Raw genomic sequence first — 17,350 nt, 5'->3', positions numbered from 1 at the left:
TTATTAGATACACCTATCTGGTATGTGCATTCATTATTTTATAAGCTACACTTACCATTACTCTGTACCCCATTAATCAAATGTATAAATTAAAAGGGACCCCAATATGACCCCCAAACTGACCAAATGATGTTCAGGTGATAGACTGCATTGACACAAATATGGTAATAACATGGCAGTGTGTATGTTCTGGTATAAGTGTTTTAGATATAGTAGGTCCAGCAATACAATCACCCATAATATGGTCATTCCAGTCCATCACCTTAACCCTACTGAAAACCTTTTGGATGAACAAAAATAAAGAGCCACAATAGAGGATAGATTTTGAGAGAGTCTGAATTTAAATGTAATGAATGAACCCGGGGTGGTGCAGTGGGTAGCGCTGTCGCCTCAAAGAAAGAAGGTACTGGGTTCGATTTTCTGGCTAGGTGGCCAGGGTCCGTTTTGTGTGGAGTTGACATGTTCTCTCTGTGTCTGTGTGGATTTCCTCCGGATGCACTGGACTTTTTCCACATGTGCAAAGACATGTAGTCAGTCCAACTGGAACTAATAAAATTGTCCTAAGTGTGAGTGTGTGTGTGTGTGTGTGTCTGCCTTGTGATGGACTGGAACCCTGTCTGCAACCCTGACCAGGATAAAGCTGTAGTAAAAGAGACTACTAATTAATGAAACCGTCTTTAAACCAAAGTTTTAAGATCATGCCTTCCAGATGACCAAAAAAGAGAAGTTTTATTACAGCTCCACATAAAGCTCTATCCATAGAGGGAAAGTTAAGATGGCAACAATGTACATTTATCTTTATCCAGAGGACACAGATGTGAATATTAGTGTTAAAGTAGAAAAGAAATAGAAGAGAAATATATTTAATTTACTTAATATATGCAAAGGATGACTTTTATATGCTTTCATATGCTAAGCAATGTGTAGATGAGTTTGCTATAAAAAGCAAATGGGGTTCGGAAGGTTACTTTGCACTCTTGGAGTATACTTAAATACAGTAGAAAATCATAAGAATAGAATACCTTTATTTGTCATATATACATATACAAATGTACAGACCCAAGAGGGTTGAGAGCCTTGCTCAAGGGCTCAACAGTGGTTGCATGGCTGAGCTGAAATTTAACCCCACACCCTTTTGATTGATAGCCCAAAGCTCTACCCACCAGGCTACCATTGTCCATGTGTAATGTGCAGTGTATCTGAACAGAGGATTGGAATATATAGTACAAAAAAGTAAATAATAAATCACCAGTTGGTATTAATATTTAATTTTAATCTTCAGCATCACACATGGTTTGACAAGCTTGGTGTGAATGAACTCCAGAGATCTCAACCCCATTACGGTATTTACATAATTTATGGCATTTAGCAATTACGTTTTTATCCAAAGTGACTTAAAACTTTACAACCCAAGCAATTAAGCGTTCAAGCGCCCTGGCTCAGGAGCCACACAGGGCAACCTGACAGAAGAGGGGCTTGAACAAACCACCTTCTAAATACTAGAGCAGTATATTAACCACTGAGATACTACTGACCATGAGCTTTCATTAGCTACCACTGACCATTTCATTGACTTTCAGTCTTCTCATGCAAAACCACTTCTTGACCCCACATGTACTCTTTTAATGAAAGGTTTCTAAAATGGTTTTAAAATAAGATATTCAAAAGGCTTAGAGTCAAGTGTCATAGAGTCATAGTATATGTAATACTATAACAAGCTTGAAACTTTAATGTGAAATACATTTGTTTTTATTTTATTACAATCAAATTTAAAATACTGCATTCAGTGTGGTCATTACTATAAATAACTTTAAATTTGCTATTTAAAACTGTGGTTTAGGCAAAAGCTGTAGCTAGAGGAGGAAATTGAGGGATGAATGTAGCGGTAATTAGTGAGTGGGTTCATGTGGCTTACCTAATTACCCTTTCTATATAACCTGTGTCTCTTTCTACTCCTTGTGTTGCCCCTCTTGTGAGTATGTTAAGAGGGAGTCGGTGTCTGAAAATACCCTGTTTATGATCATCTATTTTTCTCTTTTCTTTCTTTAAAAAAAACCTCTGGCGTGACCAATAAAAAGCCTATGAAAAAAGGACTAATGCCAAGTTCACACTACACGTCTTTCAAAGTTGTTCAGATCGCCGTACAGTTCACACTACACAACTGGATCTCTTGTAATCGGGAGTCTTTTAAGTCACTGTGTATTTCACACTACACGATCTATCACCATGAGGAATCGCAGATAAGTCTGTCTGTTTTGTCACGAAAACACACGCGAGAAGTGACAAGAGGTGTAATGATACCATGTCCAAAAATGCACGTCAACAATAAGCAAACGATCAAAGTGCTGATGTGCAGCGTAAAAGCAAGAAGAAAAAATAAATGAATCTGAATGGATTTAATACACGACCAGCAGGGGTCGTTTGTTCTGTAGTGAGTTGGAGGTTAATAAATATTTTTGCAATGCAGCTTGGGTATTATGGTTTGGCATGGACGATAAGATTACGAAATATTGTAAAGCTTGTGTGTGTGCTGATGTATTCTGATATAAACTATATTATGCCCCTGTCCCGCATTTTTACACTCCTCCCCCGGGTTTCCGCTGGCTGTAGTTCAACAAAGCACTTGCTGCAACTTGCAACCTGTTCGCAATGCCTTTCACACTACATCATTTTGAGTCAGCGACAGGTCCAGACATTTTACATGCTAGATATTTTTCTTGGGTCTAGCGGCGACCAGTCAGTGAGCAAAAATCAGGGCAAAAATCGTGTAGTTTGAACTAGGCATAAGGAAAACCTACCTCTGTCTTCTTGGTTACAAAACTGATACCAGTGACCGTAACACGAGTGATACTAGTCATATTAACTGCTTTATCCTGTCCAGGAACACTGGAAGCAGGACAGAAACATCTTGGACTGGCCAGTAGTCGATTGCATCACACACTTTCTCCTATCTAGAGGCAGCTTGGAGTAACTAATCTTTCTACTGGTATGTTTTTGAACAGCGGAAGAAAACAGAGTGGGCCTGAGCCAACCCATGTGACAGTGGCTAAAGGTGGGAATGCAAAAAAATACAGGAATTTATTAATTAAAAGTTTTGAAATGTGATTAGTGCACTAAACATGTGAACCTGAAAAAGCTAGATTATAAATGCTTATTACACATTTACTCACTAACACCTAAAGGCACATCAGCACTGCCATTTGAGCTTGTGCATGTTTTTGAATAGTGGATAGAAACCGGATCTATTTAAATCATAAGGAAACCCATGTGATTTTGTGATAGCGTAGTATATTTCACTGGTATTAACGGCCACTGAAATAACCATGTCAGACATTAAACCGCATGACTGATTTTGAGCATCAATGTTTGACTGATAGTTTTGTGGTGGGTGGTACAGGTACCTGTGTGGGGTTGTAAAGTTCCTGCAGTGCATTTCTCGCGCCTTTCCTACAGCAGCCCTCTGCCGCGAATGAGTTCCGTCTCATTACTGCAAAACAAACAAACAGACAGGGAGAAACACAGTTAGCTAGTAAGTCTTAGATGAACACTAAAACCAAATTAGCAAGGCAATACTAACAACACAGGTCCACATTTTTCTCCCTGTGTCTGTGTGGATTTCCTCTGGATGCTCTGGACATGTGCAAAGACATGTAGTCAGTCCAACTAGGAACTATTAAAAAACTTTTAAAATGAAAAGTGTGAGTGAGTGTATGTGTCTGTGTGTGTATGTCCTGTGATAGACAGGAACCCTGTCTGCAACCCTGACTAGGTAAAAGAGACAATGCATAAATGAAACCATCTTTAAACCAAAGATTCAAGGTCAAGGCTTTTAACTGATAGTCCAAACCTATTCCCACTAAGCTACCATTGTCCCCGTGTAATATATAATGTGCTGAGTTATCTGAACAGAGGATTGGCATATAGAATCCAAAAAGCAAACAATAGCCAAGCAATCAGTTACTATTAATATTTAATTTTAATCCTCAGCATCATACATGGTTTGACACGCTTGATGTAGATGAACTCCATGTGCCTGTACAAAGATCTCAACTCTGTTACGGCGTTTACATTTATGTTTTTACAGTTTGTTTTATTTATTAGTTTTTTTTTTTACCATAATAGATGTCGAATGGCATGTCATCTGCATGTTAAATGCGAGGATCTGTGCAGCATTATTTTGTTTTTTTTACAAAAATGATGTGGATATTTTGCATCATGTCCCAGTATACAGATAGAAATCAAGAAAATACTCCTACCATATCTGGTTTTGACATTAAAGAGTTGAACTGATGAGTCTTGTGTAACAGTAACTACCTGTCCTGTCATACATGTAACCAAAGTGTGTAAAACATAATGTTAAAATCCTAATAAATAAATGAAATATAAATTTTCAGCATTTAGCAGATGCTTTTATCCAAAGTGACTTACACAATGAGCTGAACACGATGAGCAATTGAGGGTTAAGGGCCTTGCTCAGGGACCCAACAGTGGAAACTTGGTGGTGGCAGGGCTTGAACCGGCAACCTTCTGTTTACTAGTCCAGTACCTTAACCACTGAGCTATCACTGCCCCAAATATACTAGAAATATACATTTGTAATGAATTGTTTGTTACGTCTAACATTTAAAATCTACATCCTGAATGCTGAACTGGTTTTGCTGAACTGTGTTTTGTATTGTAGTGAGACCCCGTAAGCTTGTCAGTTATCAGTTAATAGAAATCAGCACAATTTTTATCCCTAGCCATATTCCTGATTTAATAGATTATACATTGCCAAAACTAGGATCAGAGAACTGAAACAGCTATATTTGTACTGCTATGTCTTTCTTGCAATTAAATGTGAAGAACAGAAACCTTTGCTGCACCTTATATTGATAGACAGTTGTGGCCCACAATCTAGAAGTCTGACAGATGAATCTGGGTTTGGCAAATGCCAAGAGAATGGAACCTGTCTAAATGTATCGTTTCAACTGCAAAGTTCAGTGAAGGAGAAATAACAGCCTGGCCTCTTTCCTCTTAAGGCCAGACCTTTAGGTTGATGAGATTAAAGTCTGGAGAATCTGAACGAAAAAATGCTGATTTTGCCTTGGAGTTAAGTGGGAACAGATTCAGTTAAGATTCATTGGAGAGGTAACAGTTGCAATTCTATATGTTTCTATGGCATTTAAAGATGCACATTACTGTATTATGTATTATGGTTACTAAATGCATATAATTGAGTAATTGAGTGTAATAAGTTACACAATATGTAGCACATATAATGCAGTTTAGGGATGCAACCAGTAAATCAATCTTAAACAAAGCACATTAGTAAAATTGACCAGAGAATATCTCTTGTATTGCAAGTGAAAAGAATACATATCATCTGCTTGATATAAACCACATCCTGTGCTGTGGCTTGAAAGGATCTCTGTACAAATGTAAAAGTTAATCACAGTGCATTAAACTTGGCTTTGTTTGCTTACGACTTTTTTGTGTTGGATTGTGATGGATTAAACCCTTTCAGTGTTTGGGTGGTTTTAGAAAATATGTGGCAAGACCAGGCTTGATTTCTTATATTCTTTTTCAATGACTTTTCTTGAGAAGTTAAATTTCATTTAAGCAAGACTAGTCCTAGTGTGTGCACAAGGTCAAAAATAAAATTGCCTGGTGGGTTTGATGAGGAAGTCTGGCTAGAGAAATGCATCTACTATTAGAGATTTTTCCTTACTGTTTATCATTAAGTCATTATCTCAAATCAGCTGGCCCAGAACAGCTTTGTACCTGTCATGTGAGAAAAAGTAGGCAGTTGCTCATTCCTACAATCATTATCAGCATCAGTGCTACTAAGAATGAATGAAAGCAAATTCATGCTGTCATGTTCTGAAACTAGTGAAACGAGAGTGAAGCTTGTTATAGCAGCATAAGAAAGACCATGTCTATCGATGTTAATGATTTTGTGTACGCTTGTTTAACATCTAAATAACTGGGTGTCCACCAAATTTTGGCCAATTTGTGTATAGGTCAGATGGAGGGGTAGATGTAGACTACAGTGGTACCTTGTAACTCAACATCCCCTAAACTCAAAACCTTTAAAACTCAATGCCCTACGTCGAGAAATTTGTACCCTTAAAATCAATGTTTCCCTTAAACTCAACGTGTTCAGTTTCTTTTAAAAAAAATTATTAATTTAATTTCAAATGAACAATAACCAGTTGCTTTGTTCAGCGTTTGGCTTGAGCAGTGCAGTAAAACGTCATCAAAGTGCGAATATGAGACAAATCTGTATTTGTGTGGAGTAACAGTCAAATTCACTCAGAAAGCATACACATGTATCCAGGGCCGGCGCTAGGGGGGGGCTGAGGGGGGCATTGCCACCCCAAATTGTGTCTTTGCCCCCCCAAGCACAATGCAAGCAACGGCTATTTTTAAAATTATCTCTGAACCAATCACAAAAATGCATTTTGTTTTACAGTGTGAAGATATTTCCTTGCTTATTCCTGATTGGCTCTTTGAGTCATATAAAAATCGGCAGACTGCCCCAAACAGTTCAGTTCGGCAGTATATGTTCTGTTAGTGTGAGCGAGAGGCAGGTATACTGGTAAACACTTTTTTTTTACAGAATTAGTATTCTTTTGTTTTCTTTATATTTTAATTTCCCAATAATATAAATATTCTCACTCATTCCTATTTCCACGTTTGAATATTCTCAGTCTGTGTGTAGGTACATTTGTCAGCTTTGACTTAAATTTGTATTAAAGCCTTTCAAGAAATAGAGTTGTTCTATTAGTAATGGCAATTTAATTAAGGGGGCGTATTAAAATGAAATACAATTAGATAATCTTTTTTCTCCATTTACATAATCAACATGTATTTTTTAATCATTGGGTTTTAAGTTTAAGTTCGAAAACATGCATTTTTATTTCTTTACCTCATACATCACTTTAAGCCAGTATCAATAGCTTGGCTGTCATCATTCATGCACAAATCAAGCCTTGAATATATTTCTGGCTTCAAAAACATGACTATCAACATGCCCCCTCATTAGGTTTTACTGCCCCCCCAAGCAAAGCAGTCCAGAACCGGGGCTGCATGTATCTGTGTTTATCTGGATTTTTCTCCTGTTTCACTTTAAAATTTGTGTTACAGCTCAAAGTTCTGAGAAATTGTAAGAATCAGCTTTTTTTCAAGAGAGTCTAAAATGCTTATCGTTGAAAAGCAGCGCAAAAGCTATTTCGCCGCTTCTCATGTGAATGCACCTTTACTGAATGGAATACGGTATTCCAAGATCAAACATCCTTACGATTAAGAAGCAGAAGGAAACAATTAAGAAATAAAGGTAAAGTGCAGGTTTTATTGTATTTTTATATTGATTTTTAATTGTATTTCAGTGTTTTTATATTATATTTGTGTTAGTGTATATGTTTCAAAAACAACCCCATTATTTTAAATAAGCCTAAAATATATGCAGTTCCACGGGACCACAAAACGCATCAACAGGTTTCCTATACATCCTTATGGGAAAAAATACCTTAAAACTCAATGCCTTTTAAACTCAACGACACTCCCAGAACCAGCTGACGCTGAGTTGCAGGGTACCACTGTATTTCAAAAGATGAACTAAAAAAAAATCTTTATATATTTACTATTGTTTAACATTATAAAATGTTAAAATGTAGCAAACAAAAGTAACTTTACTTTTCACTGCAACTGTGTGTATTCTGGTTGCTTTTACGCTTGTGTAAAGTAATCAAATTAAACACATTTCTCTAAAATAAACCATAATTATTTAAAGCATTATCTATGTATATGGTTCACATTTTCTTCTTTCAAGATTTTGCTTAGTTATTCAGAAATAAAGTTTATGTTTTTTTAAGTTCATGCAGATTTACAATATGGGGCGGCACGGTTGCTCAGTGGGTAGCACTGTCTCCTCACAGCAAGAAGGTCCTGGTTTCGATCCCCAGGCGGGGCGGTCCGGGTCCTTAATGTGCAGAGTTTGCATATTCTCCCTGTGTCTGCATGGGTTTCCTCCCACATGCAGTCAGGTTAATTGGAGACACTGAATTGCCCTATAGGTGAATGGGTATGTGTGTGTGTATGTGTGTCTGCCCTGCGATGGTTACTGTTACTGTGTGCCTTGCACCCATTGAAAAGCTGGGATAGGCTACACCATAAACATGCCCCCCCCCCACCCCCGCGACCCTAATTGGATAAGTGAGTGAGTAGCTCTACAGACACCCAGTTCCAAAGCTCCTATTAAAGAGAAGAATAACTCTATATTGTTATTACAAAGACACTTTAAAGGACCAAGAGGACCAGAATCAATTAATTAACCAATTAATTTAATATCAATACTAAATTCATTAATTAATTAATCAGTTTTGTCAGTGATAAAACAAAGAACAAGTTGTGAGTTTCTGAATAAATATGTCCAACAAAGGTGTGTTAACTTTAGATTCCAATACATTTCAGCAGGATAACATGGCAGCCTTAAGCCCACAGGATCCAGCCAATTGGGGGGGGGATACACTATCATCTAACAAAGATCTATTGTGCTAGTGTTTTGGGAAAAGCAGGACTTCAGTTTGGTGTAATTAAATGTAATAGATATGTCCATTGTAAACCTTACTAACACTGTGCAAAAGTGCATTCTTATTTCACATAGAGTCTTCATGCTCTAGACATACTAGTTATTAGAATTCAGACATTCCTGAGCCATTGCTAAAAAAAATAAAAGCAGAAATGTAATTACTGCCTGGCTAAACATTATTGTGTTGTGTAAAACTTAGGGTCGTATTTAATAACCCCATAATCTGATGATTGTCTGACCCAGTGTTCATTTTTAGAAAGCCAGCACAAAAAGGGCTTAGTCACTTTAAATGTTTTGTAATTCAGTTTAGTGAAATATCTTTTGTAGCTGAGGGGACTGAAAGTGGAAGCTCGAAAATATCTGCAACTCTATAAATTGCTGGTTTTAATTTTTCACAATAATTTTTGTCCAACTGTCTGTGGATCTTTGATCAAATTTTAGTGCAAGGCATACTTTAAGGCAATGTTATGGAAGAATATACACCGACCAGGCATAACATTATGACCACTGACAGGTGAAGTGAATAACACTTATTATATCTTCATCACGGCACCTGTTACTGGGTGGGATATATTAGGCAGCGAGTGAACATTTTATCCTCAAACTTGATGTGTTAGAAGCAGGTAAAATGGACAAGCGTAAGGATTTGAGTGAGTTTGACAAGGGCCAAATTGTGACGGCTAGACGACTGGGTCAGAGCATCTCCAAAACTGCAGCTCTTGTGGAATGTTCCCGGTCTGCAGTGGTGAGTATCTATCAGGGGGATCCAAGGAAGGAACAGTGGTAAACCGGCGACAGGGTCATGGGTGGCCAAGGCTCATTGATACACGTGGGGAGCGAAGGCTGACCCGTGTGGTCCGATCCAACAGACGAGCTACTGTAGCTCAAACTGCTGAAGAAGTTAATGCTGGTTCTGATAGAAAGGTGTCAGAATACACAGTGCATCACAGTTGCAGGTCTGCTTTGGCATCAAAAGGGGGACCAACACAATATGAGGAAGGTGGTCATAATGTTATGCCAGATCGGTGTATATAGAAGTATGTCTTCCATTCATTCCATTCCAAAAAGAAAATGAAATCCAAAAACCATCATGGCATTTAACAGATGACTTTATTTAACCCTTGTGTTCTTTATTTAACTTTCTTGTTCTTTGGGTTCTTCCAGTGTTGTGTGGGTAAAATTAAATTACACTAAGTTCGAAACTAACCAAATTAATTAATCAAATTAACCGGAGAAAGAGGTGGGAGATTTTGTAATGGGTGTGAGTGTGTGTGTGTGTGTGTGTTTTATAAAGTCAGCTGTACCCTCAACACCAGACAAGACTTAAAAACATATGAAAATGTATTCTTATTAATTACATAGTTCGACTGGGATCTCTAAGACCCGAACAGAAGTACAAGCTAGCTAGTATCAAGCTGATTACAAATGCTAAGGATAGTTTGTGAGCTGTTATAAAGAATCTAGGGTCTTAGGGAGCCTAAACAGAACTTAAGAGTTAAAGCTCTAGAGCCACTTAAGGCAAACTGGCCGTGGTGGGGCTTGAACCGCTGACCTTTAAATCAATAGAACTGTACCTTAACCACTATCATTACTTAGCTAACACATATATAAGTATGTTCATTTTTATCAGGACTATTTTGTGGCACTTATGTCCAGGGCAGCCGCATATTTTGCCTATGGCTGGATTCATACACACACACGTGGGGCATGGTGAGTGTAAGGAGAACAGGAGAAGACAAAACAATAAGTGTGTGTGTGTGTGTGTGTGTGTGTATGTGTGTGTGTGTGTGTGTGTTAAAAGGATCAATATTAGGATTTTCCACATGAGAAGGCACCTGTGAAAACCCAGACATAAATAATCCAATGACTTCTAGGGTAAAATGAAAGCACAATTTAAGGGTTGAATATTAACTGCTGTATTTTAAAAGGGAGCTGCACAGCAATGTGGTTTATAAGGTTCTAGGTTCAGTTTTTGCTTTTGATTATTAATTGTCTATGAAAGGTACTTTATTTAGTGTAAGCCATCTGACAAGACTAAATACAGAATAACTATTTCTATAAAAGAAACAGTCGGTTTAGGGCTGGGTGGTATGACGGTACATTCGGTATACCGTCTTTGATTCCAAATAAGGTATGGATTTTTAATATACCGCTATACCGTAGCACAGTTCATTTTAACAGCTGTAGGTTTCAAAAGGCAGCAGATCATATAATATTGTTCGCCGCTTAAAGCGCTATGGAGCGCCGTGCAGATTAAGTAGTTAGCCAGTTAGCACGACAGTGTTAACAGATGAAAGAGGCTTCCCCAATATGGTGAAAAAATAAACAAAAACAGATGGAAGATGAAGAGGGGAAGACCAAATATGCATCGGAAGAACCTGCCAGAGAAATGAGGCGTGTCGGCAGTTTAGAACAGATTAAAACACTATATACTGCGTGGTTTGTCGAGCCACGGCTTTTGCAAACAACCTCATTATGAACGCAGTAACAATCCACATATGCAAGGACACGATTCCTTTATAGACCATCGAGAGAGAAAGGAGCTTTCAGAGCAATAATTAAAACACTGGATTCCTTCCAGGTATGTCTTACGGGGTAAAAATACTTCAGGTCAGTTGCTAAACCAACGTTATAAGTGAACTGGAAGCGGAGATGTACTGTATTAAGTTGTACACTATTCTACAACAGACCAGACGTCAAGTTGTACAGTGGAGTTTGCAGGAGTTATTTGTTAAAGGGATAGCTAAGGGTAATTGTATAATACTTCAATATTAAATAAACCATAAAAAATGTATTTATTGCAACTGTTTAACATGTACCGATTCCATGATACAGTAGACCCTTGAGTTACGAATGGTTTACCATACGAACATTTCGGGTTACGAACAATCTTTTTCTATTTAACGTACGAACAAATTTCGGATTACGAACAGAAATTCGCGAAACACGTGACGTCACGAACAAGTTGACTCCAACTGTCTCTCTCTCTCTATATATATATACACTTGAGGACAAAATTATTAGCCCCCCTATGAAAAATTCATTGTTTTAAATGTATTTCCCAAGTACTGGTAAATAGAGCAAATAACTTTTAACACAGCTTTTTCAAACATCCCAGTTTTATTTTGAATGATTACATAATTTTACTTTGCCCACAGAAATGAAATTATTTCACAAAATCAAAAACTACCATGGTCAAAATTATTAGCCTCCCTGATGCTAATAGTCAATTGTGTATCCTTTTTGCTGGATAACAGCCTGCAGTCGTTTGCTGTAGTTTTTAACAAGTCTCTGACGCATCTCCTGAGGAATCCCAGCCCATTCTTCTTTGGCAAATCTCTCAAGCTCCTCCAGATTTGATGGCCTTCTGGCATGAATCTTCTTCTTCAGTTCACCCCACAGATTTTCAATGGGATTCAAGTCAGGGCTTTGTGCAGGCCAGTCAATAACATTCACTTTGGTCTTCTGGAGGTAGTTCTTCACCAGGCGCGATGTATGTTTTGGGTCGTTGTCATGTTGGAAGAGAAAGCGACGACCCAGACCAAGTTTTGCTGCTGACTGCTTAAGGTTTTCTTTCAAAATCTTCATATATCCTTCTTTCCTCATGATTCCTTCCACCTTGACAAGATTCCCAGGTCCAGATGCACTGAAGCATCCCCACAGCATAATACTCCCACCACCGTGTTTCACTGTGGGGACGGTGTTCTTTGGGTGATAAGCCTCCCCCTTTTTCCTCCAAATATAAGCAATGTCTCTATGGCCAAAGAGCTCTACTTTTGTCTCATCTGACCAAAGGACATGCTTCCAGTATGCATAATCTTTCTCCAGGTTGTCCTTAGCGTACTTCAGTCTGGCTTGAAGGTGTCTTTTCTGCAGGAGTGGAGTTTTTCTTGGTCTGCAACCTCACAATTCATTCCTGTGCAGGGCTCTAGTGATTGTCTTTTTTGAGACAATAATTCCTGACTTGGCCAAGTCATTCACTAGTGTCTTGGCAGTTGTTCTGGGGTCTTTAGACACATCTCTCACTAGTTTCCTTTCCAGGGTCTTTGATATCTTGCGCTTCCTACCTCTGCCAGGCTTGTTCTGTATTGTGTGGCTCTCTTTGAATTTTTTAATAATACTTCTCACTCCAGTTCTTGACACTTGGAAACGCTGTGATAACTTTGTATATCCTTCTCCTGCTTTGTAAGCATCAATGATTCTTTTTCTCAAGTCTAAACTGATTTCTTTAGTTTTTGGCATGATGCTTTCTCAAGTGACAGCTCAAATGCTTACTGAAGCTTTTATACTGTGTGTAAATTGGGAGATAACCCTCAGCTGTGACTTGATTTAATGAGCTTTCATCATTACAAAGTTAAAGCACACCATTGCACAACAGTGGTTTGTGCTATGGCTCAATAAAAAGTCAGTTCTTAAGGGGGCTAATAATATTGACCCCGGTGATTTTTGTTTCTTTTGAAATAGTTCTGTTATAGTAAGCAAATAAAAATAATTTATGCTTTCTAAAGAAACCTAGTATGTTTAGAAATGCTATATTGAAAAATCCTTGCTCTGTTATAAAAGGACTTTGGAAAATTTTGAAATAACTTTAAATTTCATAGGGGGGCTAATAATTTTGTCCTCAAGTGTATATACAGGGTGGGCCATTTATATGGATACACCTAAATAAAATGGGAATGGTTGGTGATATTAACTTCCTGTTTGTGGCACATTAGTATATGGGAGGGGGAAACTTTTCAAGATTGGTGGTGACCATGGCGGCCATTTTGAAGTCGGCCATTTTGGATCCAACTTTAGTTTTTTCAATGGGAAGAGGGTCATGTGACACATCAAACTTATTGAGAATTTCACAAGAAAAACAATGGTGTGCTTGGTTTTAACGTAACTTTATTCTTTCATGAGTTATTTACAAGTTTCTGACCACTTGTAAAATGTGTTCAAAGTGCTGCCCATTGTGTTGGATTGTCAATGCAACCCTCTTCTCCCACTCTTCACACACTGATAGCAACACCGCAGAAGAAATGCTAGCACAGGCTTCCAATATCCGTAGTTTCAGGTGCTGCACGTATCTTCACAGCATAGACAATTGCCTTCAGATGACCCCAAAGATAAAAGTCTAAGAGGGTCAGATCGGGAGACCTTGGGGGCCATTCAACTGGCCCACGACGACCAATCCACTTTCCAGGAAACTGTTCATCTAGGAATGCTCAGACCTGACACCCATAATGTGGTGGTGCACCATCTTAAGTGGTCAGAAACTTGTAAATAACTCATGAAAGAATAAAGTTACGTTAAAACCAAGCACACCATTGTTTTTCTTGTGAAATTCTCAATAAGTTTGATGTGTCACATGACCCTCTTCCCATTGAAAAAACTAAAGTTGGATCCAAAATGGCCGACTTCAAAATGGCCGCCATGGTCACCACCCATCTTGAAAAGCTTCCCCCCTCCCATATACTAATGTGCCACAAACAGGAAGTTAATATCACCAACCATTCCCATTTTATTTAGGTGTATCCATATAAATGGCCCACCCTGTATATACTGTATATATATATACATATATACAGTGAGTGAACATTCAGACAGCGGACGGTGTTTTTTCTGGTGTTTTCTTTATATTTTGTAAAATTCAACATTAAAATGTCCACACAGAATGTGCAGAGGAAGTGCAGTGGTGAAAAAAATAACTATTTGTTGTGTTGTATAATTACTCCTGTTAGTAGATGTCACTGTGTATCAGACTGAGGGGACAGTGAGTGAGAGAGAAAAAGGAACTCGGCTCAGTAAAGTATTCTTTCTTTCGTGCAATTACACCTACAAAATACAATACTACTGAAATAAAGAAGGAAATAATAGAGAAATATGAGTTATTTGTTGTTTCTGGTAGACACATTTTATAAAAAAAGACGGAAATGTATTATGGTGTATGGTACAGCACACGTACTGTACTGAATGTGTGTTTTTTATGTACAGTACTACTGTGTATTGTTGTTTATTATTGTTTATTACAGTAATGTCTATTCTATTGTTTAAGATTTAAGGGCAAATATACTTGTATTTATAACAAAAAAGACATTTAAGACATTAGAGAGGGAGAGAGAGTTTGGGAGGTCTGGCACGGATTAATTCTATTTACATTATTTCTTATGAGAAAAAGAGATTTAACTAACAAACATTTTGACTTAAAAACAGCCCTTTGAAACCAATTAAATTCGTAAGTCAAGGGTCCACTGTATATTGTGTCATTTTGTGGGGCCAGGCAAACCTTCTAGTACTCAAAACCTTCATTACACCTTCATACATGGTGAAATTAAGTTAAATTATTAAATGTACTTATGACAATCACAGTCTTACAAAAAAACAAAAAACAAAAAACATACCATGATATACAGTGAAACCGTCAGAATCTTAAAAACACAGTGATACAAATTTTTGGTCATACCGCCCAGCCCTAAGTTGTTTGTATTCTGATGAATTGACGGGTCTCATCTGTTAGACTGTTAAATTCCAGTATATTTCTGACTGTATATACTGTACATTGTGCTAACACTCAAGAATCTAAAAATAGCCAACACTTACAAAGCAGGGGAACGCAAAGAAATGATTTAAAAACATGTCCACCTCACCATTTCCACTTTTGAAAATGTTATTATGTAATGCCAGTTATTTTACATTTTCAGCATTTAGCAGACGCTTTTATCCAAAGCGACTTACAGTACTGTGACAGTATACAGTCTAAGCAATTGAGGGTTAAAAGCCTTGCTCAAGGGCCCAACAGTGGAAACCTGGCAGTGGTGAGGCTTGAACTGGCAACCTTCTGATTACTGGACCAGTACCTTAACCACTAGGCTACAACTGCCAGTTATGAGACTGTAAAATCCAAAGCAAAATCACCATACACCAATCAGTAACAACATTAAAACCACTGATAGGTGAAGTAAATAACATTAACAAGGGCCAAACTGTGATGGCAAGACATCTAGATCAAAGCATCTTAAAACAGCAGATTTTGTGGGGTGTTTCAGGCATTCAGTGGTTAATACCCATCTAAACAAGAGACAATTGTTGACCTGGTAACAGGGTGATGGGCGCCCAAGGCTCCATGGTGCACATGGGGAGCGAAGGCTAGCTCGTCTGGTCTGATCCCTCAGAAGAGCTACTGCAGCACAAATTGCTGAAAATATTCATGCTGGTTATAATAGAAAGGTGTCAGAACACACAGTGCAACACAGCCTGCTGTGTATAAAACTGCGTAGTCGCAGGCCAGTCAGTAACCGCTGTTCACTTCCAAAAGCACCTAGGGCATCAAATTCAGACAATGGAGCAATAGAAGTGGTGACCTGGTTTGATGAATCATGTTATTTTATGACTTTATATGGATGGCTGGGTGCGTGTGCATCGCTTACCTAGGAAAAAGATGGGGTGTCCAAGCTTTGTCATACAGTTATATGCTTGTCTTAGTCCTTATTTCTAGTAAGTAAGTAAGCAAGTACTGTTTATTTCCTAACCATGGTTTACGGTATTTTTAGTATATATCTAAAGCCTAGCATTTAATCTCTCCATCTGATTACACTACAGTCCAGCTAAAAACAGAGTTTGGCCTAAAATATGCTAAGCAGAGCATTTTCTTCCAGGCTATAATAACACAGCATCTCCAGTCATCCATCAACAAAGGATTATGGTATGCAGCAGAATTAGTTCATCACTACTTACCCTTAACACACACACACACACACACACACACACACATACTTAATCTCTACATGCACTATAATAAAAGCAGCAATAGCAAAAATGCTTCTGCACACACACACACACACACACACACACACTACTATGCCACTGAAAAAAACTAGGGTGGAATTGATAGTGTCAAATAATTTAGTGCTATTTTTCAGATTTGTATCAGCTGGGCCTTAACAGTGGCCAGCTGGCATTCTCAGATCACACACATGCATTTATATTCAGACACAGACAAGTACAAGGGGCACAAATGCTGCACAGTCTATAAGATTGTCCCACACAATTTATGACCCAAAGTTTTTTTCTTGTCAGATCAGATATGAGGAAAACAGTAAATGATATAGAGGTGGGCATTTTCAGTGCAATGTAACAAAAGTACATTACCATTTACACCGATCAGCCATAACATAAAACCACCTCCTTGTTTCTACACTCACTGTCCATTTTATGAGCTCCACTTACCATATAGAAGCACTTTTTGTAGTTCTACAATTACTGACTGTAGTCCATCTGTTTCTCTGCATGCTTTGTTAGCCCCTTTTCATGCTGTTCCTTAATGGTCAGGACTCTCTCAGGACCACTACAGAGCAGGTATTATTTGGGTGTTGGATCATTCTCAGCACTGCAGTGACACTGACATGGTGGTGGTGTGTTAGTGTGTGTTGTGCTGGTATGAGTGGATCAGACACAGCAATGCTGATGGAGTTTTAAACACTGTTACTGCTTGACTGAGAATAGTCCACCAACCAAAAATATCCAGCCAACAGTGCCCCGTGGGCAGCGTCCTGTGACCACTGATGAAGGTCTAGAAGATGACCAACTCAAACAGCAGCAATAGATGAGCGATCTACATCTACAAGGTGGACCAACTAGGTAGGAGTGTCTAATTGAGTGGACAGTGAGTGGACACGGTGTTTAAAAACTCCAGCAGCACTGCTGTGTCTGATCCACTCATATCAGAACAACACACACTAACACACCACCACCATGTCAGTGTCACTGCAGTGCTGAGAATCATCCACCACCTAAATA

General features: G+C 38.3%; 1 protein-coding gene across 2 annotated transcripts in view; it reads right to left on the bottom strand.

Moving 5' to 3' along the window:
• chst11 (carbohydrate (chondroitin 4) sulfotransferase 11) overlaps positions 1-17,350 on the bottom strand; it is a 103,621-nt gene that overhangs the window by 31,638 nt on the left and 54,633 nt on the right. For both annotated transcript variants that reach the window (XM_062995033.1, XM_062995041.1), the window contains exon 2: positions 3,402-3,487. In XM_062995033.1, coding sequence (XP_062851103.1) covers positions 3,402-3,487 — 86 coding nt within the window. The remainder of the gene's footprint in view (positions 1-3,401; positions 3,488-17,350) is intronic.

Source organism: Trichomycterus rosablanca, chromosome 1 (genome assembly GCF_030014385.1).
Source record: "Trichomycterus rosablanca isolate fTriRos1 chromosome 1, fTriRos1.hap1, whole genome shotgun sequence".
NCBI classification, from domain to species: domain Eukaryota; kingdom Metazoa; phylum Chordata; class Actinopteri; order Siluriformes; family Trichomycteridae; genus Trichomycterus; species Trichomycterus rosablanca.
This window is presented reverse-complemented; position numbering and strand designations above follow the sequence as displayed.